A 27,105-nucleotide genomic window follows, 5' to 3' on the forward strand; every position below is an offset into this window, starting at 1 on the left:
CTAACCACTAGGAACCACTTCTATTTCCATGGACAGAATCCAGCTCAGAACTCACAGCCCATCAAATGGGCCCTTTAAAATAGATGATGCTTCGCAACAACTGTGTGATTTAGCAGTTGCTCATTTTAAGCTTCAGTCTTAGAACACTTACACACACACTCAGTCACCATGATCACCCCTGTTCATTTGTTAATATCCTATTCAGCGTAAAAGAAATGCGCCTGTGCATTTGTTCATCCAGCGTCTCCTCACGTCCCTTTTAATCATCAGTGCTCTGGCTTTTCATACGGCCGATCCCTCTCACCAGGGTATCATAGATTCTAAGTTTGTTGGTGTTGTTTTTACATAAGCAGATATGGTGAAAAGAGAAATTTTAAGGAAAAGCCTTTTTCTTGCTCTGGAAGCATTAGTTCCCTGTTTTTTGTCTTTCTTCTTATTAATGCTCAGTTCCTTTAGGTGGGCTTACGAGCAATAACCGCTCCCCAACACATTGCTCCAAGGTAAAGAAAAGGTAAAAGAATACACCTCCCTGCAGCTGCAGGACTTGCTAGCTCTTGGAAAAAGCGGCCAGAGGTGGGCAAGCAGGCAGCCCGGCAGGCAGCCGGCAACAGGGCTTGCCCCGTGCCCTGGGGCACGCTCGGCCTGGGGCTGCTCTGCTCCAAACCCGCACACCTGGGAGAAGCCAACTTCTGAGCGCCGTTCTGCAATGACACTGCTTTTTTTTTTTTTTTTCCTAGCGGTGGCTGCAGGAAAGTCATATTGCTGCAAATATGCTAGTTAGCTATTTTTTTAATATGCCTGTCTTTTAATGAGAGACTAAAAAGAACAATAATTAAAAAATGACAGTTTTCCAAAAATTATAGAATTCATTTGCTTTGCCTGTCAGCTTTCAATTTCAAAGCTCTTAACGGATTTTCCAGCCTTAACCCTAAAGCAAAGCTTTATGCTATGAAGGGCAGACATGTTTTATATCTGTTTAATTATAATAATGAAGACTTTGGTAATGCATTTAAAAGAACTACAGTATAATCAGGGCCGTATCCAGAGAACTGCTTTGTCGTACCCAGGAGAATTTGTCTGTCTTAATTAAGTCTCCTCTCCCAGACACAGAACATAGTGGCTCTTTCATCTGAACTACCTTATGCAACTGCACAACAGCTCTACTTATTGCATATGGCACACACTGTTTTTTCAGTGCAATTTCTAACACTATTGTCATGCTTCTTAAAGCAAGAATACAGAAAACATAGAAAACAGTCTGGGCAATGTCTTTGTGTATACTGAATGGTATGCACACGCTTCAGTCTCGTACTTCAGCAAGGGGGTCCGCAGTAAAATATGAATGCCCTAATGCTATTATTAATCTGGATCAGATTAAATTCTCTTAGTTCACACAACGCACACTTTGCTTACCTGGATGTAAAGAAAGCAGAATCTAGCCCCTAGGAGCAATGTATGAGGTTCATGCCATTCTTAATTTTACCATATTTTCTGGCTACATATTTTAAGGTGTATTTGGTGTCAGGAGAACAGTACAAAAACACTGTACCAGCACCAGATAATTTACAGGTAGATTTAAAAAAATTAAAATCTATCAGAACTACCACAGCCGGTAAACTCCATAGCTCATTAATTTCAGTGGCTTCTGCCTCTGCTGTTTTCCAATTTTGAATCAATATTGAAGCTTACAGAAAATATTTTCCTCCTTCTGCCTATACACGAACAAAATGAATTACAATTTTTTTCCAAACAATGTTTTCAGATGGGATCATTATAAACTGAGAGAAGAAAAATGATCAATTCTTTGTATGCAGTAAAGTGGTAAACATTTTGTAACTATGTACTTTGGAAAATAATACATTTCTAACTCATTTTCCAAAGCCAATTAAACTATCTGTCAATGAGTTCTTCAGCACCTACGTAAATTGAGGCATGTCAGATAATCTGTAATTGCTGAATGTTCTCTATTGATCAAAGTACAATGTTGTAGCTCAGCAAACTGAAATGGCATTATTGCCCTCATGAAAAATGAATGCTTCATCCTGCAACCATTTGCCAGTACCTGAAAATGCAAACACTGGTCTAAGTGCTCCCAGTGAAGTGCAGTCATTCAGCAAGCGCTGTGCACCACCACACCGACACAGAGAGACTGCAGCTGTGCTGCTTCTGTGCTAAAAGGCTGGCACAATCCAACCTCAACCATTGATTCCTTCCTAAACCCTGACAGAAAACTTAATTTTCTCCTATCAATATATCTCAGAATAAACTCACATGCAACATTTTAGAAAAGTGTGTGAAACTACGAAAAACACACCATCCAGAAATTAGCTCAAATACTAAATTAAAGGATAAATTCAGAAGGGGTCTAAATACATCCTTTCATTTCAGGGTCAACATGGCTATCCGAAGTGGTAGTAGGGAAGTAACTAAACCTGTGAAGAGCTGAAGGGTAGAACATTTTTAGAGTATTCATTGAGCTGGGCTGTTACCTTCCAGGGTTTATAGCTTACTTTTGGTGGCACACTCATTCTGGACACCTTAACGCTAAACTTGGAGAGTTTTCTTTTTCTCTGCTGCCTGAAAACACAGGGTTTGAAATAAAATTTGGAAATCCAAGTAGCAGAACATACAAGACCGAGCATAAAGCAGGTTTTTCTTGCATCCCATTTCTGAAAAGCTCAAGTACAGATGTCACACATCATTGTATACAGTTAAGAGGTGCTTCTATATCGACCACTGAAGCAACAGATCTGACTCCAGAGTAACATCCACTCAAGCAGAAGCTCAGTTACCTCGCTTTGCACAAAGCACGCAGCTGATGATACATCCCCAGCTCTTGCTGAAGTCAATGAAAAGTTTAAACCCAGATCTGCTGTATTCAGTGAAACGTAAAAGATAAGCATTGCTGATCTCGGAGACCCACCCACAGTCGTGCGGGAAGCAGAGGACAGCGGGGCCATGGACACTGCTGACACGCTGTGACGCTGAGCCAGAAAGCCACCCCTCTGTCTTCAGAGACTGCCCTAGATCTGCATCAGACCTACAGGTTTTGTGAATCGCATTTTCATGGTAGGAACATAGCATGCAGTAAAAATAAGTCAAACAGTTGTCTTCGTAAAATAAGGCATTTCTTTGCAAGTGCAGAAAAGACACTGCACATCATTCCTGAATGTGAATGTTTTTTCAACTGGTTTGCTTGGGATACCTTTACAATAACCCAGACTACATATCTGAAAGATAATCTGTTTTATTTCTGATCAAAAAATATGATCTGCAGGGCAGGTAGGAGAAATGGGCTAGAAACCTCCTAACCTAAACCATATCCCTTTGACCATGAGTAATTAACGAGATGTAATAAATGGTTCAGTTTGGATAAAAGCAAATGTTGTTTTCTTAGTTAAAAAGTTTCAGTGTAATTGTTTTTCCTTTTTGTATTTGAGCCTTCTTGTTCCTGCAATACCAGAAAAGATACACAGAAGCACCCCATTACCTCTCCATTTCCTTTTTATACACTTTAGCAGTGATGACACAAAAAAATGTTTATTTCAGCAGCTTTGTGCAGAGCTGGTCCAATGCAAAACCAAAAGCAGGTTCACAAGCAGTCTATAAGCACATCCTCGCTAAGAAAATGACACAGTGTCTACAGTTCAACAAGAATTTTCAGACAGAAAATGTCTCTTAAGCCTGTGAGGTTCAAGGGTTTATGCTACAGGGAAGAATGGGACTAAAAGGCCTGGAAAATTGTCTCTTGTTTTCCTGCTCAAGCCTGTGCAGAGACATACGATGTTTGGCAAATAAATGTATTTTAAATACACATCCTGGACATGTTTATACTCCATTTGCAAAGAACATAGGCAATTGGAATAAAGCTGCATGAATTGGAATAAAGCTGCATAAAGGGGCTCGAGACAGGACACGCGGGTAGGAGCACCGAGGCACAAGCGGAGTGTGCAGCTGGGCAAGCACACACGCACTGACGCACACCTAAGGCAGAGCTGGGAAGGGACCTCACCACCCCCTTTCCAAGTGAAACCTGGAAAATTATAAAAATCTTGGTACATTCTGAGCCATTTCAAGAGCAAACATTTTTCTCCCCCACAAATACCTCGCTGAAGCCCAGAGAGCAGTCATGTCTTGCTGTGATGATTACGCAGCATCTAGAAGGGGAATGAGAGGCAGGAAGAACTCCAGCAGAGAGTAACTGGGAAAACCAGCATAAAACTTCTCTCCTTATTATTGCCTTGGTGGAACAATGGCAGAGTTATACAAAAGGAGCAGCTAGAGCCCCTTCCAGCATACATTCTGGATTAATCACACAGAGCTGTTCTTGAAACTGATACATAAATTGACATTAGTTCAGTCTGCATGTATAATTTCAACTCACTCTCATTTTTCACAGAAAACGATGTCAGGTTTTAATTAAAATCTTTTAACTGAAAATTAAAATGTCAGCGGTGATGCACAGATGCTGCTGAACAGATTTATATTCCCCCTAACGTAAATTAAAAAAAAAAAAAGAAAAGAAAAGAGGAAATACCTAAGAGTGAGACTTTCGAGCAATACTCTGCTCAGCAAGTGTCTGGGACTGAGCACCACTGAATTAAGTCCTAGGGTTGTATTTTCTGTCTAAACCTATGTCTTGCTGCCAGTTACATGCTTGCAGGATCAGGGACTACCCAGCTGAACTCTAGCATTCAGATAGCAGGGGAATATAAAAGCAAACAGCTGCTCAACACAGTGTATCAGTGTGGGGTGTGCCTAACGCAAGTCTTGGGAAACTCCAAACAGCTTTTTCGCTCATCAGACAAGAGATGGCCCTGAAGCAAAACCAAAGCCTTGAACTCCAGCACTGGTACATCACCCCACGCAGACACAGGCAGGTGCGTGCTCATCTGCCTCGGCTTCCCCGCAGCCAAGGCACTGCAGACCTGCACGGGGTGAGACTCCAATGCAATGGCTGAACACTACCTTCTGCCTCGCAAAAAATACTTGACCGTGAGTTTCGCTGGGAGAGGTGATAATGGCAGAGCCACAGAGTGCGACATCCATTTCCCAGGGCTGCTGCTCTAATGAAGCCTAATATGGCTTAGTGGTGGAGTTGGCCATCCTGGGCTAACAGTTGGATCTGATGATCTTAAAGGTCTTTTCCAACCTAAATCGTTCTATGATTCTTCTGACTGCTAGTTGCTTCGAACAAGCTAACATGGTCTGACACACCAGCACTGACGCACCAACAGCTCCCAAGGGGCGCTCCCCGAGGTCCCTTTTGGCCCTGCTACAACCACCGAACTCACAACTATTTCAATCAACAGAATGTTCCATCTATATCCAAAGTCCATGGGATCGCTGGCATGAAGTGAGATGTGCAGCTCTTTTCTCCAAAGCTGCTTCTTCCGATGCTTTCAGAGGTTCTTCTGTGTGGTTCAGTGGACTCAGAGTTACAAACTTTGCTCATCTGCCTCAAACCACCAGCTTCAGCTTGAATGTCTAAGTTCACACACGGTTTGGCTCAGCCCAGCACCTCACACAACCATGCTCCACTGCTGCTGCTGACCATTTGCAGAAACACTTTCTCTGATTCCCCAAATAAAGCCCATTCCATGGCTTAACTTCATTTTCTGGCTACAAATTAAATAAGAGAGACAATAAAATGTTGCATATTGCAATGTACTCTTACAGTGAATGGAAAGCCCTTAAGCAGAATGCAAACATGAACAAAATTAAGGCATGAGTCACAGAGAGCAAGTCAAAGGAAAAAAAAAAAAAGGAAAAAAATACTAATATATGAAGGAGGTGAAGAAATTTTAAATACAAGAGAAAAGTCATAAACAGTGGCCCATGTAGAAGTGGCTCTCAGGCATGGGCAGCACACTTCAGAAGTGGACAAGCTGAAGAGCTTCTGACACCTCGCTCAGTTCAACTCTCCATCCTCATTAAAAGAGCACCTGAAAAAGGAAATCTCTGTTCTTGGGGGAGCACATTTAATTCTCAACAAACATTACGGAGAGCTGCACTGATGACATTGATAAAAGGAGGGCAGTTTAATCACCAGAGCTGGTTTTGGGTTCCTACCGACTCGATGAGGATCTGCTGCTCAAGCTACTAATACTTGCAGCCTGATTTTCTGACAATTTGTTTCTGTGTTCTCAGTGACTGCATCTATCACCCCTTCCTTGCTGCTGAAGTATCTAATGTCACTGTACCTGTCAGGTGCTGGGAACTGAAAATTATTTCCCTGCAGTATTAAAAAGGCTGAAAAAAGAAAATGGGTATTACTAGCGGGCAGCTCCAGCGCTGCTGTTCGTACAGGATACAGCAGTTCCACTGGGCTGAATGACATTACATATTTGCACATGGCAATTTGCGCTGTGCAGGAAATCTTCTCTTTAACTGAGCGTCGCTGTTAAAAAAACAACAACAGATCAGCCAGGAAAAAAAGAAAAAAAGGAAAGAATAGAGGTGGGAATGGAAGAAAAGCCAACCTGCTCTTTTCAGCTGCCTGCAGAGCACGGGCACGTCCCCGCTAACCCCTGGGTGCACGCAGCACGCAGCTGTGCCCAGCAAAGGCGGAAGATGCAGAAGGCAATCAGCAGTTCTCATTCTTGAGACCAAAGGCCAGAATGAACCAACCCTTCTGGCAGTGGCAGAGGCACGTGGCCCTGGCGGACCTCCCCCCGCAAGAGACCCACCAGCAGCACAGTGACACCCAGCATCCCACCACTTCACCAGCGATGGCTCTGCCCTAGGCTGTCAGACCCAAACTGCTTCGGAGGCCGGCTCTACTGCTCGTCCCCTGCAGTCCCAGGGGGGCTGGCCAGCCGGGGGGAGCCCAGCGGCCAGCACAGAGGCAGCGGGCACAGCCTGGCTGGCCCGCCCTAGACAGCCAGGACACCCTGCACTCAGGCATGCACACGGTGATTCACAGCATTCATTTCAGTGGCCAAAACCATTTAATAAACCAGTAGTAGACTTCAGGCTTGAAATTTCACAGGGATGTTTAGACTGAGAGCTCATACAGTGACAAACTTCTGGCTTAGAAAAAGACTGCTAAAACCTATCTTTGGTCGTTTACACATCCTCTCTTTTAGTGTGAGACCTGCCATCTGCCTACTGCAATTTGCCAGTTACGCTGCGGTACACCAGCCATCGTGCTGCTGCCGCCACGCTGCTATAACACAGACAAAACCCTCTCTTCTTGTTTTCACCCACATGCTGCTTTTGGGCTGTTGCCTGAGAAGGAGCAAGTGGCTTAGAGCAGGAGGGCTCAGTCATTTATATCCCAGGCGTTGCCGTACAGGTAGGCTCTTCCTCTCTGGAAGAGGCAAAGGAGCACCACCACCACCAAAGTCCAAGCAGGGAATCCCAACGAGCTGACAGACATCTCTCTGCTAGCATTGCAGATACTGCCTGGCACCAGCCCCTCTGTCATGACTGCATCCACCTCGGCATCTCCTCTGCCCTGCTTTTTGGACACTGAGCAAGACCCCTGAAAGCTAATAAAAATATCAGCCCTCCCACTGACCCCTCACCTGACCCTAAGCACAGTCAAATTCTGCCTCTTTGCATCAGTTCATCACCTGCAAGGCCAAAATCACTCACGCAATTTCCATCCCTGCCTCGCCCCGCAGAAGCAGAGCTGGGGGAGCAGCACATGAAACAGCAGTGGCTGCGTGTTCAACCGGGGGCTGTGTGTGCAAACAGCCAGCTAATACGCCAGGCACGCAGTAAGTTCATGTCCCTGCTCCTTCCTCACCTGCCTGAACCCAAATGTGTACAGCAGACTGTTTAAAAACAGAGGTAATTTGAATGAAATAGTAGTCCTAACACATTCTGCAAGCATTCCTGAAAACTAAGCATTTGCATTAATTTTATTCAAAAGCCTGTGAACAAACACCAGCTCTGCTGTACCACTGCTGCTCTCACCTCAGTAATTCAGTTCCCACTGTGGGGGGCTATCTATTTCATTCCCCTTGCAACATAAAAGCCATTTCTCCAGTCAAACCTCTACATTATAGATGGTTATTTTCTCCTTTATCATAAGCCCACTAATAGTCTATTTCATATGGAGGCAAAGCACACAGCTGAACGATGACGGCGGTGGCAGAAAAGCAATCCTGCTCACACAAGGGACCTCTCCCAGGATTTTAAGTTGTTTGTGGAGGCCTGACTCCAGTGCCATGCTGGCTGTACATCACTGTGATTACCCTGACTAGGTTATTCTGATTTACCGGAGAGAGAGACGGAGAGGCAGGAAATTGGCCCCGCACTGATGTACTAATGTATACTCCTCTCCAGAAGCTCAGTGCCTCTAAATATGAAAATGTTAAAACCATGTTTTTGATAAGCATGACAAATCGCATAAAGTCATTACAGTTTTATTAGAGGAAACATTTTCAAATGCATTGATTAAATTAGGAATAATGACTTGGACCTAAATTTATGAACCTCTAATCTCATCAGCACTAATGACCTCCTGAAACATAAGAGAGGAAGTCAGCATCCTCAGGGCCGAGACAAAGACAGCACAGCGCACATCAGCCCTTCGTCTGCCACGCTGCAATGGATAAAACTAGGCGAGAAGACAAAGATCGTGGAGAGGCCATATCACAATCCACAAGTTAAATAGTTTCGGCTGTGATTTTAACCACTGTTTAAAATTGCTTAGCTCTTGAGCCCCAAGAAACGTCGAGACACTTACTGTAATCAAAAAGCAGCCTATGTAAAAGCAGTAAGTGTTGTTCTGCGCATATCCACAACAAAGCATACGAAAAAATTAGGGTGTTCAACCTGTAATTGCCTTCCCAATGCAAATGGGTTCTGGCGTACACCTTCCAGTGTACATTCGCATGCAGACATCCCACAGACCAAACTGCTAAGTCCAAACAAAGAACATGCAGCAAGGAGCCAGGCGTCGGGTGGCATTCACCTTCCCACTCTGCCCTAACACCACTGCTCTCCCCTCATAAAAAGTCCCACTGCCCCCTAACACAGACACTGACCCACAGGCCTACTGAGAGGAGGAAGACAAAGGAAGGTGTAGACCTTTCACTGCACACAGAGCTTAAGGATCGATCCAATTGACCCTCACCTCCCCAATGCTGACTGACAAAGAAAAAACACCACTGCTGAGTGGGCCTAACCTGTAACCTGTTATTTCAAGGTGCCATTGTCAAGATTAGGGAGAACTGGGCTTGATAAAGAGCAAGCGAGCAAACGTTGACTGTGCATCATCTTAAATTCCTTCTGGGTCCTGGAGGTGGCCAAGTCTTGTTCTCATCCCAGCCATGGTTGAGACAATCTCAGGGACGCGCGTAACCTAAACTCATCTCCGAATGTCTGCATGCACTCAGCAGACCAGGTGGAAAGCGGCGCACAGTCCTCCTGCTTCCCAGGCCCCGAGGACTGGCACGTTAACCGCTGCCTTCTCCCTGCAAAACCTGAGAAGTACTGGAGATACCTCCTCATGGAAACCATCAACTAAAACCAAATTGCTCGTGCAACAGTATGCACCTAATCAGGGCTTTTTATACTGAATCCTTCTTTTATTCCCCCCCAACAGCAAACATTATAAAGGATGTTTTACCCCATTTTCTTTTTTCCCCTCTTGCTCTGTGAAAATCCTAAGCAAGAAGGAACAGTGAAATGAATGTACAGCGCATCTGTCAAAACATAGACAATACACTAGGAGAAAGTAAACTGTTTACCCCTAAACTCAAAAATTATGATTATCTTACATGTCTTCCGAAACACCAGCAAACATAAGAAACTGCTAATGGAAGAAGAATTTTTTTAACAAAGGATATTTCTTTAAATTTAACATTACTAGGGAAGAATAAAATAGCAAAGAGCGCACCGCTGGAAAACCAGCAGAATAATCCGAGTGCTTTCCCTCACCTTCCCTCTTTCATGCAGTTTATAGATTTATGTACTTCTCTTTCTTGTAAGGACTACATCACAGGATAATGCATGATTAATACATTAGTTCACTAAACTCCACCAGTGTAGCTTCATCTGTCAGGTGAATGGGAAACACGTACTGACGATATACAGCCATGCATTAAGGCTATTTCTGCCGGTCTCACCACGAGCTCAAATCCAGAAAACAAACCTCACCTCAAACAGGGAACAATGTCACTTAACCTCCAAGACCCAAATCTCATGCAACACCCTGGGCCCCACAGCAGGGTACCCCGTATGGTGAAAAACTGAGTTTCAGAGCTTCAGCTCTGAACCTCTGGGACACCAGAGAAGCCAGGAGCTTGCTGGCTACAGATGCCTTCCTGCATGCTAGAAGCCAGAAAGATGCTCTTCTGTGCAGCCCCGTCACTTCCAGGTACGCGATACAGAAATAATCTCACATGTGTATCTAGGAACAACAGAAAATTACTCACCTTTCACATTTTATGCAAATTTAGATAAAAGTCCAAACAACTAATTACTTGAAGTGGATTGCTATTACAGGTTGGTTTTTTTTCTTAAACTGTAGTTACAGATTCAAGGTATGAGTTTGGTTGCTTTTTCTTCCCTTTATTACAGGAAAAAAACTCTATTTTTACTCTGTATCTGTCATTAAATTTGTAGTGTGTGCAAACACTGATGGGTGTTTTGGCTCTGTCAACCTCTGTTTTGTTGTAACAACTGGGAACTACATCTTCTGCTGAATCACACATATGAAATACTTCGAACAAACAAAAAGAGAACACTGGCTACCCACATACATTAGATATCTGATAGTAAAACTAAAATGATACATGTGGTAATAATACAGCTGCACAACATTATGGTAATTGAGTCTGTCTTCCACCTCTCAAGCCACTGCGTTTCGGCTTTTTTCAGTATTCTTGAGTTCTCTTTTTTTTTTTTTTTCTTTCTAAAGAGACCTCATTTCCAAGCTCTTCCCATCTTTATTCTTTCCCTTGAACTCACCTCTGAGAGACTTAATGAGGACAGAAAATGATCAGTCAGTACATTTTATGCCTTATTTGAAAGCACATAATGTTCCTCACAAGTCCCCTTTGTAGGGAAGATGTTTCTGGCAAGTCCTTCTCTTCTATAAAAATACTAAGAAAAAAGATGAAAGAGTGAGACACGGCAGCCCAGGACTCAGGCACAGGCCTGTGCCATTCCCCTTTCACAGGCAGGTTCCCTCCGGGTCTACAGGTACAGGGTTGGGCAAACCACCGCAATGTAACGCCGCTGTAGTGGCCGCTGCTAGAAACCACGGTTGATCTGCTCCCCTCCGGGGACCGCAGCAGGACTGCTGCTGCCTCACAGGCACTTTTTGCCAGAGCGCTCACAGTTAACAGTGTGTTGGCAATCAACAGGTCACCACTGGAAAGGTCGGCGCTCACACCTGGGCTTCCAGGGCCAACCACAGAACCCCTCTGCAACCTTCGTGATACACATTATCTCGGCAGTAAGGAAAACCCACCTACCAAAGCAACTCCCTAATCAGCGGTACCGGCACATGAACACCCTCTTTGCATTGTGTAAGTCAAGCTGATGCTGAACAGGTCCCATGCAAATCTCACCTTTATGTTTCTGAGGCCTCTAAGGATTTTGGGGGGGTGCTGTATGGGGATGGAGTATTCTGTTTTTAATGAGCCCTTGGCTCCTACAAAAATTTGACAGTAATACAAAATGGATTTCAATGTGTGACTTCACTGCTCCATGCAGAAAGGGGAAGGGAAGCATCGCAGAAATGGCATATGCCAGATTCCAGCCAGGGGTGAGCCCCAGCGCTGCATGCTAACCTGCCTGCCAGCGTCTTGGTGCAAAAGCTGACAAAACCACACCAGTCCCTCACGTGAGCGCACAGCTCAGCACACTGGTGTGAGGATGGACCGGCAAACCCTTGATATGAAAAAAACGCATGACTTGGTTAGCACAGATGTGCTCTTAAGACACCAAGATCGCACATCCCCCAGCTGCGCACTGCCAGCCCTCCCCAGTGGCAGCCCAGCAGGTTTTAGGGCTAATCTGAGAGATTTTGCTTCCTCAGGTTGGGAACCTCCTGTGTCCCAAGTAACCCACCTGTGCTGAAACTTGTCTCCTTTTCAGAGGCATGACGCTCAACCCTGTTCTGTTTTGGTTTTATTAAATTAAAAACAAAACTGCAAACAAATACTTGTCAATGTTCAAACCCCAAATCTTCACCCATCTATGGACCACTGTTTACACGTGGGGTTTTTGTCTGCTAGAGCTGTCCAATTCAAAATGAATTTATAGCCCTGCCTTCAGAAACATAACATTAAGCACAGAGTGACAAGACATCAGCATGGGAGAAACAAACAACCTCTGGCAGAACACACTGGTGTGCAAGCTAGCTAACATGCAGCTACAGGAGCAGCAGGAAACAAAAACAGCTAGTTACCCTTACAAATGCCAACTGAGTCTGCTTAAAATTTTCTTTCCTATTGCTTACTGCTTTAATTAGTGGTTAGTAAATACTTGTGTGATGGCAGCATCCATATCACAACGAGATGTTGGACAGCACTGGGTAGGTACCGTATGAATAAAAAGTGGCAACAGTTGGCCTAAAGGGTTAACTGTGAATATTGCTTGCATTATTCCTGTTGGGGGTGTGGGGATGTGTGTGTGTGTGAATCTCACTGAGAAGGAAAATTTAAAAGGTACTAAGAAAACACATTAGCTCATCAGTTAGGCTATCAACACAGAGTAACTGTGTTAATAATAATTAAAAATAAATACTGCATTAATAATAAATACAAATTACTTAGAGCAGTAACAATAAATTACATACTTTGAGAAAAAGCCTAATCATAGCGGTAGTTTCCTTGTCCACATTACCACACGTGCACTCTTTGTTGAACGGGGTGGAGGGTTTAAGACATTTCCCATGTTATCTGGGAGTAATTTTTAAATTGAACTGGAAAACAATTTGTGAAAAATGAAAGTATATTTAATTGCAAAATGAACTCAAGATGTGCACTAAATCAACTAATCTTATCAGGCTCGATTCATCTGTAATTCTCACCAGCAACAAAAATGGAAAGTGGGTGGGAAGCAGTTTCAAGTGCCTTTAAGCTTCCCACTGATGTACTCTAAACAAAGGGTTCAAGGTTTCTGCGGGAAGAGTCACAAACCCACCAGGAGTTGACGAAGGGTGCGTGTCCTCAGCTTTCCCAGGGACGCCGCCCCGCGCTCAGTGCTGTGGCTGTGGGAGCGAGGTCCCCTGCCATACAGCTGCGCAGCTCAGGCCCTCGCGCTGCGGGCGGCTCATCCCAGCAGGAGGGTGTTTAACGTGACCGTTCACAGCAGTCTCCCTAGATGCTGTTCATGCTAAATTTAACATTTGTACTAGGTTGTTCAGTATCTCCTTTTAAACTGATTGCTACATGCAAATTTTTGTATTCATTTGCAAGATACAAAATGCAAAGGATTAAATCACGAATTTGGCTATGATCATTGACCCATAATTGATTTTCCATTAGGCCATTTTAATCTTTTTGTGCACCACCTGTTCTATTACAAACTAAACCTCAGTATCTTCAGCACGCTGAGTGCGCCCACAGCCAGTCTCTTTGGTGGACAGAAGGCCTTTACCCAGCCACACGTGGAGATCAAGAGGTACAGCTTAGGCACACGCTGCAAATAAGGGCTTACGGTCAAGGACAACAAGGTGAATATTTTAAGAAAGGACATCCAAGCCTCTTCCCATGCCTTGAAGAGACAAGGGAAGGAGTAGGGAGCCTGTCAGCCCAGTGGGGCTAAGGCAGGGATGGAGACCTCGGCACCTAGTGGTGCCGCAGCAGGAACACCCCGCCAGAGTGACGGCCAGCCCAGCCCGAGGGCTGCAGCTCAGCGGCGATGAGGGAGCAATTGCAGGGAGAGCACGGGAGGCGGAAGGCAGACAAGCATGCGCATCCCTCTCCATGGGGGACTAAACGCAGCCCACATGCAAAGCGGAGTTTCACCAGGCGTACCGCCAGTGTGCGACGAGGGGAAGGCAGCGCTCGGCCCCCAGGATTGCACCTCCGGGAAACGCGGGCATCGCTCCCACCCATCTGCTGTGGAGTGCACAGGGCCTTCAAAGACCAGCAGGAGAAGCAGGAGCCTGACCGTGCCGGCGTGCAGCTCTCAGGTAACAGCTGCTGCCAGGCTTCCCAGGGCTGCATCCAGCTGCACGCACCGAGACACCCTGCTCTTGGTTCTGCTCACGGGGAGATGTGCCAAGGGGAAGGCAGCTGGCAAAAGCCAGTATATCCTTCAGCCCAAGCTAGCAGAGATCCTGCTGGGCCCCCTGCCAGCCCTGACGGTGGGTCAGATGAAGAGCTCTGCACTCCAGGTAGTGCAGAAAGAGAGATTAAAGCAACACAGTCAGTGAGACAGTTTCCTTCTACTTGCCCACTCAGGCAGAACAATTTCCCCTCTGGATTAATTTCTGCCTTCCTCCGCTCAGTGGAGAAGGCTGTAAATTGGTCCTGATGGGGAGGCCATGGAGCCCAGGCGGGAGGCATGGGAAGGCCACAGCCAGAATGGAGAAGGGCACAGCCAGGGTCGCCCTGTGCTCCCCCCCTGCCCCCCCACTCCCATCCTCCCAGCACCCGACCATTCCTACAGGGTAAGTGTGCTTCCTGCTGCGGCAGGGACACAGACACAAACTGCAATGCAAATGTAAATGAGTGATTATAAAAATAAAGCATTTAGTTGTCACACAACTAAACAGTCATTCCCATGCCATTTAGAGACTCCACCCAGACTGACTGCGGAGGTCCATCAGACTGGGAGATGTCCTCTGCTCCTTGCAAACACCGCTTTGAGGGACAAGGGAGCACAAGACAAGCAGTAGCGACAGGCCCTGTTACACTTTGTCAATAATGCAACGAAGAAGCCAGAAGACACAGCTGAAAAGTGAGAACAGATGGAGACTCTGCCACAATAATAATGCTGCCTTCCTCCAAGGACAGCCATGACCCACCCAAGCTTCAGGGATGGTCATCTGTCATGTCAGCATCCCCATCTTCCCCAAGAAGGGATTACAGGAACCTCTTCAAAAACTTTCAGTTTGTTTTTCCAAGCTGAATAGATGATAGCTTAACACCTCGAAGGCACTGAAAATATTTGCTGCGTAGTCCCAAAGAACCCCTTCTCCCTTTAGCGCAGTCTGAGGTTTCTGTTACTGTACCAAGAGTCTCAAGAGAACCGCAAGATAAAGCAGCTACATACTCCTATCTACAGCATCTCCATTGTAACTGCTGCTTACTATACCCCTGCACAGTGCCCCAGTATATTTACACCTGGTTTTGCATTTACTGCTAAGTTCTTTACAGATTGTAATTCTGAATTTTGTTCTCTGTAAAGCAACTTTAATCTCTCAATCTGATTCAGGCTTCTACCACACAACAGTTAAGTACAACATCTGGGCCCTGAGGTCAGATTATTAAAGTTTATTTCAAAACAATGCATAACAGAAAGCATCAGCTTCCAGCAGGAGTCTACACAAACAATTAAAAATACAACAGAGGAGCCTTTCTCAACTGTCAAGTAGCCATTTGAGTTTTATTTTGTCTGTTAATTTCAAACCAGCAGAAGTATGCTTAAGATTAACAGAGTCTGCGGGCAAACACTTATAAAAGTAACTCCTGCTGAGCTGCACACGTGGGGCCCAATGGATTTGGCCTCACCCCACAATAACCAAGAGCTGGTGTACCCTAGCCTCTGCCTAACACCATCGCCTGCTTTGGCATGCACCTCATCTTCAGCTGCACCTTCTGGGAAGAACCACAGTGTTATTAATATTCTTATTATAGTTAATATATTTCAGATTCGCTGAAACCAGCCACAGCAACTCCTGAATCATGCATCTTTCAGCACTCCATTCCTGCGAGAGCCAAAAGCAGAGGCTTCCCTCTAAGCTGTTTCTGGCCCGTGCTGATCTGGAGCTGCTGCAGTGCTACCACAGCCACAAAACATTCCATGAACAAGAAGGTCGATTTAATTAGCAGATGACACAGAGATGGTTTTGGAAGCGTAAAAGTCTTCCTCTCTCATTTTCTGTTTCACAGCCCGTCCCCAAGTCTCTAATTATATATATTCACACCTCCACATAGAATTTAATGGGAGCGGAAAGAGATTGTTCATCTGCAGGCAACACATCATTTTTCTCTAAAATGTGGAAAGTTGTTAGAGCAAAATGTCACTAGGAAAGAAATTCCAGGGGACTTCAGATTATTTAACTATCCACACAAAGTCTTTGCATACACCTTGAAATGAAAGGTTCCTTTCCTTTAAAAAAAAGTACATATAATTTTGAGAGTTTGCAATTAAAAATGCATTGAGAAAATGTTGTCTCTAAGCTGCTGCAACTCTTCATAGATCTGACCAGCATACAACACAAATACTTTGAAGTGGAAAAAAAGTCAGTTAAAAACATGTTTTCAAGTCCTTTATTTCATAGTTTGCATGAAAATTACTCTGTTCACACTTAACTCTCAGGAGTTTTGCTAAAAAAAAACACACCCTAAGATGCAAGGGCAGCAGCAGCCTCAGAAAGCCCATGACAGTCAAAATTATTTGTTTTCTTCTAGCATAATAAAATCCACCACTCGCATTCCTCTAACAAATAATTCCTGCCAGGTGACTTACTATTATTTTTACAACTTTCTACAAATTTTTTTTTTTTTGTTTAGGAACATTTCAGGGAAGGGGCACTCAAATATCTCAATGAACTATACACCCATTTCTTGATAATTTGCTAAAGAGGTAATCCCTACCAGTTACAGAAACCTAAAGTCCACTCTCTGAATGCTGTTCAAACTGGCCAGTTTCTTGTACCTCTGACCAGCACGGAGGGAACAGGAGAGCTGGGAAGACAGCATCAACCAAAACAGCAAACTGGTTGTCTTTACCGCAAACTACTTTCTGGCACACACTGTTAAAAAAGAAAGAGCCACACAGGAGGAAAACGTCCCTGACAAATTTCATTAGGGTTGCACTGGAAGAGGGCCTGCCCAAGGAGCCAACATCAAAAAGAGCCTGCTACCTCAGCCCCCCCGGGGCCAGGGGCAGGGAGGCCTGAGGGCACTCTGTGAGCTGGGGCTCCGGGCAGGAGCACTGCCCAGCACGCTTCTGTAGCGCTGGCCGCTGGACAGGAGCCACCAGCACTCCACCAGGGACCCTGCAGCTTCACATGGGCCTTCCTCCACCCTGCCAAAGGGTCTGCTTTGGTTAGCACAGCCGTGACCTTCTTCCCCACGCAGATGCTCTGGGATGCGTCTCCCTTACTGCTGCGGTCCCCTTAGTTCAAAACACAGCAGGGACCTTCAGCGCTCACAGGGCACATCTGCAAACTCTGCTGAGACACGGCTGATGCTATCTATAAATGCAGTTTTGACCACACAGGGCAGGGCCAGCACCGTGGAGGCAGCACATCTTCTCAAGGACCTTACTCTAGTTCCTCATTTTGCAAAGGAACAAGACATAAAGTCATAAATTGTTTAGGCTGGAAAATACCTTTAAGACCTCCACCCCAGGGCCCTTCCTTGGGAAGGACACTACAGCCTTGTGAGAAGGGTGCTCTCGGCCCAGGAGTGGGAGCTACAGGTCCTGGACACCTGCACACAGGCTAGAGGAGGATGCAAACCTGACATCTGTCCCCAACCCCTCCCACATCAGGGCACTCGGGTTTGAAGTGTAAACTTTGCAAGTCATGGTTTGCTGGGTTTTTTTGGTCAGGTTTTTTGTTGTTGTAAGAGATTATATAGGCCCAGCTTCCCTCAAAAACCCTTCTCAAAAGAACATGTCTGCTGGAAGCTGAAAAATGACAGCTACTACTACAGCTTGGGCTACTCAAGTGACTCTATATTATAGATGGGTCATCCTGAACTCTATTAAGCCAGAAATAAATTTCCAGTGCTTTTACTTTATTCAGAAAAGGTCAACTGCAGCTCTGTAAACAGAGCCTACCTCCAGCACCAAGGGTCTAGAGTCACAAAATGAGCTGGAATATGCATCTCCTAACTGCAAATCCCTTAGTAATCAAACAGGAAATGAAACAGAAGCCCACAAATGGTCAAAACGCTGGACATTTCTTCCCAGAACCTCTGACCTTCACTCAATATCTCATGGAAAATAAAGATTCAAGGCATTTCTGCTTAGGATCACGTTTTCCCCTCCTATGCATATCTTCAGCCCTTATGTCAAAGAAACCTTCTTTGGAGCCAGAAAGAAGAAACTGCAGTTCCCTCCAGAGCTCAGCTCGCTCACGTTGCTCCTCTAGCTACCTGGAAGGAGGCCCCTTCTCCCACCCTCTCATCTGGGCTCCTGCCCTCGAGGGCTTCCACCTGGGCAGGCGGCTGCTGCTCCCCTTCCTCTCCTTATGCTGCTGCAGCAGGATGAAAGCAGAAGTCCCTCAGTCTGAATCTTCTACCACGTGTGTCCTTCTACTCCACATCCACATGGCGGACAACAGAGATACCACATGAATCAGGGCTTTCTCCTTCCAAGCAGCATAAGTTTTAAAATTATTTTAGCCAATTCTTGCCAATAGCTACACTGCTTGATGTCATTGTACTACCCTTAAACTATCTATTCATAGGATCATTTTCCAGATGTTTAGTTACTAAAGTGAACTTGCTCTGCTAGCCTCCTTCTCAAGGGCAGAATATGAAGTATTAAAGTAGTCTTGAACCCAAAACTTAAGAAATTGAAAATTAATTTGGGGGGGAACACTTCACTTAAATATAGTTTGGGTTTCTTCCCCCCTGCTCCCGTGGCATATTCTCCCTCCATTTTTATTCTTACAGAAACCAACAACCTAGTGTTTTCTCTAGGCTACAGCAGTCTCCTTGGGTGCTACCATGGTTGCAGGTTCCTCTTGTTCACTGCAAGTGCCCTCCAGGATGCATTTGTAGAAGAAAGAAAGAAAAGCTTTTCTTTATGTTAACGGGGTTGGCATCCATTCCTTGAGTCTCCATTTGCTCAGAACTACACTTCACAGATTCATCTCCCTTGCTCTTTTATTCCTTCTCACCGCTGCCGTCTCTGAGAACACATTCACCTACTTAAATTCTGCTTGAGCTCAAGTTGTGAGGCATTAAAATGGTTTTAATTTCCAAGGAAAGGAAGATTTATAGAAAGACTGTTCTCACTTTTCAAGGCACACACACACACACACAGAGCTTCCTGTGGTTAGTACGCCATTAGTATTTCTTTCCAAGAATTTCATTGCTTGCAAATACATGATTTCTGGGGAAGTGTGCTTGGTGTAAAATCTTGCATGGAGGTGTTGGTTAGCTAAACGCCGCTCATTTTGTATGTGGGGTTTTTTTTGTTTTTTTTTTTCTAGTTTAGATCTGTAGGAACTTCCTGAGAGGTTAACGGATGAGTAAGAAAAGTTTGTGTAAATTTAGCCAAGTGTCTGCTATGAAAGACAGACAAAGGGTCATAAGCACCAGCCACCACAGAGGGCTTAGTTGCAGGCAAACCCAGACGTGGCAGCGCACAGAATAAATACAAGGTAAGTGCAGCTCTCAGCACATTAACAGGTGTCTTGTCTTCAGGGTCACCAGCATCCAGCCAGCTGTGCTCTCAGATAGGCAGCTGCCAGCACCAGGCTCTGCACCAGGGCTGGGATGGATGAGACCTCCCAGACAGCTACAACTTGTATCTTGAGCAGATGAGGAAAATGATCTGTTTATTGGGCTGCTACTAAAACAGATAAACACACACACTGAGGAAAAAAGGAAGACTAGAAAAAGCTTCTTCTCCCATGCTCATTCATGCGACCTCCTGGCAGGAAATTAGTCTTTTGACCCCATCCGTTTAGAAATAGAAAGGAACAAAACCCCTGTTTCAGTTAACAAGGAACACCACGACTACAAATACTTGCCTAACTCAGCTTCTGGAGAACTTACATGTAGGTAAACCAGGCAGTCCATTACATAGCATACTGCAGCTTTGGGGAAAGGAAAAACCAACAGAACAACAAAAAAAAAACCCACCAAAATTAGTTTTAGGTGAGGTTTGCTTTGTTTTTACACAAATGTGGAAAAAGATTTAAGATGGACATGTTCACATCTGGAAAGCCAAAGCCATGCATCTTAGTTTATATTATAAGCCCATATTGAAACCACAGTCCACAGCTGGAGCTGCAAATACTGAGAGGCTTAAGAAATCAGGTCCCTTATTCACAGAGCCAAATTTTCACATTTTCATATTCTAAAACTCCTTTTTAAGTGGTTTACCAAGGTTGTACAACACTTCAGAACTTGTTTAAAAAAAACTGGTTCAGCTAACATTAGATTTGACTTCAGACTCTGCTCACATACTTAAGACTACAGAACAATTCAAAATTTGTCCATCCTATGGTCAACATGTTCAGAAGCATGAGATAATTACACTCTGGCATAAAGCATTTCTTCTAATTTATAAGCCGTATCTGAGGTAGCATGGTGATTGATGCCCAAGTAAAGAATTTCTTCCAAATTTCATTTGAGGTTAAGTATCTGATTTTCAGCATATGCAAAAGAAAAAAAAACACCACACATTCTAGTTGTAACATGAAGCTGACATTTCTGAAATGCCAGTGGACTGGTTTCTAATTTTTGCCATAGGGAAGACTGCCAGTATTTCTTTGCTTCTTTCAGCATTCCTAAATTTTCCCTGACATTGTTTTGAAATAATGAGAGTCATCCCTCACAGCACAGCAACCTCCAAGCCTCTCCGATACCAAAACTGATTGCTGCACAGCAGAAGCCATGAAAACTGGTTCCCCTCTGGTTGAAAGCAGAGCACAGATATCTTAAAAGAGGACGAAAACCTTGAGAGATTTAGAAGTGTTTTGAGGCTCTAGAAAAAACAGACCTTTGACAACAGCCAAGAAACACCACAGTTCAGACACGCTGAATGTGTAAGTGACTCTGAAAGTTGAATGTAACCTAGAAATTCTCTGAAAACAAATGGTGACTGTGCTTTGTACTCACAGCCAGCGGCAGCAAGACCCCCCTGAAATAAACCTGGCTGCAGAGACAGACACAATTTGGTGTCACAGGTTTTGCTCCATATTCACTGTCCTCCCAGCTTATTGTTACATGGTCACCTTAAACTACAGAAACATCTCTGTTCCTCCGCGCAGCTACCCACACAAATCGTCACCTATTAGGGCCTCACAGAGGCTTTATCTATAGAAGCTTTAATACCTTTGGCTAAAGGAGAGCTCCATAAGGCAAAAAAGGGGAGGTTAATACTGCTGATGTCCTTTGTCTCCTGCACACCACAAGAAAGGTATCATGCTGCAGCAACCTCTCCACCCTCAAGATGTGCTATCATGTTTCCCCTCTCCCTCCCTCAGTTGAAGCCTTTCAAACCACTTTTAATAACCCATTAAAGCCATGCATCTGCCTAAGAACCAACATAGCACCTCACCTATTCCTGCTAAGGAGGCTCCTTTGGGTATCACACTCCCAAGAGCAACCTGCAAAGCCAGTTCTTACTTGAACAGCCCGAAGATAATTCATACCTGCAGCCCTAACCAGCCACCAAGGCTGAGAGCCTCTGCTCAGGCAGCTGCTGGAAGGAAACAAAAGCCCATGTCAACAGAGAGGAATGATTTAAAACATGTTTGCTTTTTATAGCAATGCTCTCTATGGTACCACTTGGTAAACAAAAATTTGTTTTGCTATTAAATAGCTACCAGTAAGCAATTCTGCAGTTGACAGGTACCTGATGCTTTCTTCTGGCCTAAAGAAAAAGACTTCAGGCAAATAAGCTGGAAACATAGCAATTATCTGAATCTACAGAGCTCAGTTCTGATCCAGCCACCCTCTGCAACCACAGCAAAGGCAGGAATGGTGACAAACAGCTAAGACTGAACCTTGTCTTTAAAGATGACTCACAAATCGCACACCTGATTATGGTAGAAATTTCCATTAGCACTGAGGTGTGGCTCTGACCTCACTGAAACCCATGGGAGATTCGCAGTGGATTTCAGGACATCCTTGAGGTATGTCTTCCTCAGTAGGACCTGTGAAGCAGCAGTGGTGACACTAACTTTATTTCTGATGTGGTCTCTTGAAAAGGTGAATTCTCATTATCTGCACCTCTTCTAAACCCCTCTGTTTTCACTTACTAAGTATCACTGAGTTTTCATTACCAGAGGCATAATGAGGCTCCTGTTCACTGACTATCGCCTCCCCCTCCTAAAAAACCCACAAAAATTTAGAATAAATAATGACAGTATTACCCTTGAAGGCCCATTACACCATCAGGCTCCTGAGCAATGCTGATTAAATGAGCCCCCCTCGCCACGGTGAGCGAGTGGCAACAGAAGGGATGGCCATACTTTTTTATGGTGCTGTATTAGACGTTTCACAAGTACAGTATCAGACCTTTTAGAACGTATTCTGTAAAAAACAACAGGAAATGAATATACATTACTAATTCTGGGTACATTGGTGTTGAAATTGCTACAGGAAAATGCTTAGCAATATGAAAGTACCAAGGTTATACCTGAAGTGTGACCCCTGTGTTTAGCAGCCATTGCCTGCAATGTTCCTATTACTCTTCAGCAGAAATAAAGCCATGCAACCTCCCCTTCCTTCCTTCCACCACTCTGAATCAGGAAAAAGAAAGGGTGTGAAATTGCAATAAAGCCACTCTTTGCTGGTCCACCTCCTTTTGCTGTCAGCAACCTTTATTTTTATTTGATACACATGAAAAATTACAGATGCCAAACACAGAAAGGACCAATCTCTTCCCCAATCAACCTGCAACACCCTGATGTCAGCAGCTCTGCACTGAAAGCAAGCCGTGCCCCGGCAGAGCTACGGCACTGCTTCAGCAATCAAGTCTCAAAGCTCATTTTGGCCAAACTGTGGCTGACTTGGGTCTCAGCAGTGAAGATCACAAAGGACAAAGGCCACTCATGCCCATGCAGCCCGGCAGACATCAGGCAGGCATCAGGGACACAGCAGCCAGAGGGATGCAAACTGGGGGACCGCAGCCCTCTGCTCTCCCTGCTGTTCCTGGTGCAGCAGGGAAGTTGGCACATTATGGTTAAGCACTGCCGCATAGACAACACAGTTTGCAATCAAGTTCTCTGTGACACAGAAATCACCTTCCTGATGGCAGAAGTGGCACAGGGATGGCTCTTGCTCTGGTGGATGACAGTGGTGCAGAGACAGAAGCACCGAGGAGGCATGTGAGCAGAGGTAGGACAGAATGAAGTTGCACACACCTTCGCAAACCAGGACAAGTTTGATGCTGTACTGAAAGGCCAGGGAAGCCCTCGCTGGAGTGCAGAGGGTCGATGTGATCTATGTTTTCAGTTTACCCAGCTGACAAGCAGTAAGAGCAATCTGTTCGTCTCTTGCAGAAATGAAGCGAAATTGCAGTGTTCAAAAGCATTTGAGTTGGATTAAGAGTAACGGAATGAAGCTGGCTGATTAAGAGTAAGTTGCATTAGGCACCGAGGTGTTTAAACAAAGATTAAGAAAAAGCACACGTTTCAGTTGGGAGAACCAAAATAATTCAACATCACTAGTCCCATCACATGGCACAGCAGACAACAGTACTGGAACATCAGACCACAAACAAAGACTGTATGAAGACTAACCTGTACAAAACACCACAGAGTTACGTTCTGGTCAACACAATGTAGCTCAGTTTTTTCCGGAAAAAAAAAAAGATTAACAGATACTGTACACGGGTGAAAAGAAATTAATCTTCAGGGCACTTTCTTCAGTGTTTCTCCCCACACATTGGGTGATGTTAACACAGAGCCTCGACAGGTTCCCTTGAGTCATGAAATCCCACTCCCTGCTACAGCCCATAAGCACATCAGGTATCTAACCCTACACCTCCACCCTCCCACGTCCACCTCAGCAGTGCCCAGGTCCCACAGTGGTGGGAGGGAAGCAAAGGAGCAGCAGTCAGAGAAGGCAGAACTGGAAAAGTGGAAGGAGAATTGCAGTGTTGCTAGAGGACAAAGCTGGCTACCAAAGGGCTGCAGCGAGTGAGCCAGGGGAAAGGACAACCAGCCACTAACTGGGTTAAACTACACAAGAATCTGCCTGGTACAAAAAAAAAAAAAACACCCCAAAATCACAGGCGAAGGGACAGTGCTGTGGAGGTCCCTCCCATAGCTCCTTCTGGGGGTGTCATCTGGGGAAGCCTGACACCTCCCCTCTGGCTCAGGGGCATGAAAAACACCAGGGGGTTGGAAGACAGCAATTTATTCTTCAGGAAATCTCAACATTTAAGGGATTTCCATTAATTTGCCTCAGAAAAATTTCTCCTTTAGTTCCAGCTCCAATATGGAAGACAGGGAAAGACCGAATACGGAAAGAAAGGAAGATTTTTAACAAAAATATGGGAGACAACTTCCTTAAATTGAACTTAAATGGAAAGGAGCTAAATTTGTGGAAAACAATAGGAAGGGGTCTTCCCTATGACCTAAAGCACATCCCCAAAAGATCTCTCCTGCAGGCATGGTGAGGCAACAGCCAACAGCATTTTTTTTAGCATGGCAGCAGAGCAGATGCCAAGTCTGTTCTGATACTGTAATCACTCTGTTAACCACAAATCCCCACAATAGTGCTTAGCTACGCAACTTTTTTTTTAAGAAGCTTTAGAAATAAAGACCTTTTCCATTTGGTCTACATGGTATTTTAGTTCAGCTGATGAGCCTGGTATTGCATTTCCTCCACTCATTAATGCAGCCTACATTCAAATCCAAAACCTGCTCTAGAAGCCATGGTTCTCGTATACCTAGAAGCTGCACTTACCACAAGAATGCTGGAAATAAGAATAAATTTAAACCTTTCTGTGTTCATTAAAACACCTAATGAGAAAATTGCTGCCTAGAGCAGTAAATGGTAACTTGTTATTGCTGATGAAGACAGCACAGCTCCTTCTAAATACAATAAATGCTATTTCAGCTACTGCGGCCCTGAATCAAAGAACAAGCATGTTGTTCAGTCATAAAGAAAAGTGATAGGATTTGTACAGTCCGCAAGTGCCTAAATGTTGTATTTATCCCACTGACGTACAAAGCTGTACAGAACAGCATCCCCTTCCCACTGAGGTCGGGATGGCTTTTGACTCAAATGGAAGCAAATTAAACTGCTACCTCTAAGCTGGTAGACCAGCCAAGAGGACTTCACATGTCCAGAGCTTAGGAGCAAAAATAAACCTGGCTTGAAAAAACGCAAGTGAAGCGCTATGTTGTATAATAGCTGTGTGTCTCTTCAGAAAGGAGACATGCCACCGTGGTTGGAAAGCACAGCTATTCGTATTCAGTCAGGCTTACACCCTGGCACTCCACTGCTTGAGACAACCAAACCTCAAAGAGGCAACATGAAAGCCATGCAGATTTCAATCACAGTTATTTCTGGAACTGCCAAAATCAGCAGGGAATAGCCTCTCCCACACATTTTTAATCAGCTTAGAAACAAAACACAGGAGTATTTTCTCACCGTCTTGCATCGCTGAACAAACAGTAACACCTTCATTGCAAACCAAATGATGCCACAGGAAACCCTTTGGTCGCCAGGGCCAGAGGAGGCCATGCTCGCCAAGCTGCCCCGCAGGCGGTCAGCAGAGCCCGTAGCCTCACCTTTGGGCTCCACCACCCCAGTGCCCCACGCACAGACACCCCGCATACACCTGGCACTATGCCAGCGCACACTCCTAGACAAACCATTCCACGCTGCATGATGGTCCTTTGCCATTTATGCATGCCGACACATCTGTTGCCATTACTGACATTCAGACCACTACAGGCAGGAGCTGGAACCACCGAGCCCTAACCGGGACTTTGATCTGCTATTCCTTTTGTACCAACATCTACTATAACCACTATGGTACAAACCAGCAGATGACAGCAGAGCAAGTTCTGAGGAAGATTCATATGAACGTCAACTAAAACAACGACGTTGATTTCACCATGCTGAGTTTAATATGTTGCCTTTCACCTATGAAATTAAGCAAGGGCAAGGCACTTTCCCATAGTCATAGCAGTGGCTTTACATTATGCATTCACAGCTAATTATCTGAGATGCTATTTGAACTCTGTCATTATACATGTCAAATAAGGAGAATGCAAAATGTAGCTCCCAGGCAAGTAAGACAGACACAGGGTGGGCATGACAGACACAAACTTCCCCTAAAGGACTGCAATGCCCGAGACACCAGCCGTCCACCTCCAGCACCTGGACAACACTCTGCTGTTTGGCAAGGACAATGCAATGCTGATGGTTTTGGTCACCCAGCTGGGGCTGAGGTGTGTTGGGAGATGTGGATGCCTGTCCTCTCCAGTTCCAGGTGCTCTCAACATAAGCATGACTGATCAGCCATCTTGCAAGGTAGCATGATGGGCAGTTAATTTTTTCTCCTCTGGTTTTCCTCATTACACATGCCTTCTGTAGTCCAGAGGAAACACAAAGTTTTCAAAGCCACAGAAAACAAGAAGCCCCAAACTTGCAGAGGGACTTACTCCGGCACATACTAGGAAAACAACCAACAGTGACAAGTTTGGTTCCCAGCCACCCTCCTGCTCCCCTTGACAGCAGAAGCATCCCCACAAGCTCCAGAGGTGGCACGAGGAGCCTAGCTGGCAGAGCCGCAGAGTGCTTTGCTGGGGGAAGCAGGCAAGGAGGAAAAGTGTTCTCTCCTAGCACAAATACAGCTGTTTCCACAGACGCACACCTGCTAAAAATGTGGCTTTTGTTTCAAGCAGGAGCGTGAAAACCGAGTGGTCCTCCACACACTGCCACTGCTTTTGGTAACCATGGCCAGAAATCCTGAGAAAAGAGCAATTCTTTTACAACCTGGAAATTTGTCAAGAAAGGATGGCAAAATCGGGCTTCACCTGTACTTACCAGTCATGACTGGCAAAGACTAAATGATAATGACGAAACTCAGGAAAGCCCCCATGACTGGCTGGGGATGTGGAAGTGTGGGACCACCCCATCAACATTGCTGGGGAATCCCTATTCCCCAGGGATATAAATTTCTGGCAGGTGACATTGCTGTGGCTCCTGCTGACTGTTGCTCCTGTCAGGCTCCCTGCTGCTTCATCCAAAGCCTCCCCAGCCAGCTCGTAGCCAGTGCGCTCCTCCCTTTACCGAAGAAGGGTAGGCAGGT

The 27,105-nt window shown here is 45.0% G+C and overlaps 1 protein-coding gene across 3 annotated transcripts in view; it reads right to left on the reverse strand.

Annotated features, from left to right (window-relative positions):
• The window catches only part of PLCL1 (phospholipase C like 1 (inactive)), a 228,960-nt gene that overhangs the window by 81,574 nt on the left and 120,281 nt on the right, over positions 1 to 27,105 (reverse strand). The window contains exon 1 of one of the 3 annotated variants that reach the window (XM_056349482.1): positions 14,942 to 15,169. The exons of the other annotated variants lie outside the window; for them this stretch is intronic. Coding sequence (XP_056205457.1) covers positions 14,942 to 14,962 — 21 coding nt within the window. The 5' untranslated portion in view covers positions 14,963 to 15,169. Of the gene's footprint in view, positions 1 to 14,941; positions 15,170 to 27,105 lie in introns of those variants that run through there. 3 annotated transcript variants of the gene reach the window in all.

This window comes from Falco biarmicus, chromosome 8, assembly GCF_023638135.1.
Source record: "Falco biarmicus isolate bFalBia1 chromosome 8, bFalBia1.pri, whole genome shotgun sequence".
NCBI classification, from domain to species: Eukaryota; Metazoa; Chordata; class Aves; order Falconiformes; family Falconidae; genus Falco; species Falco biarmicus.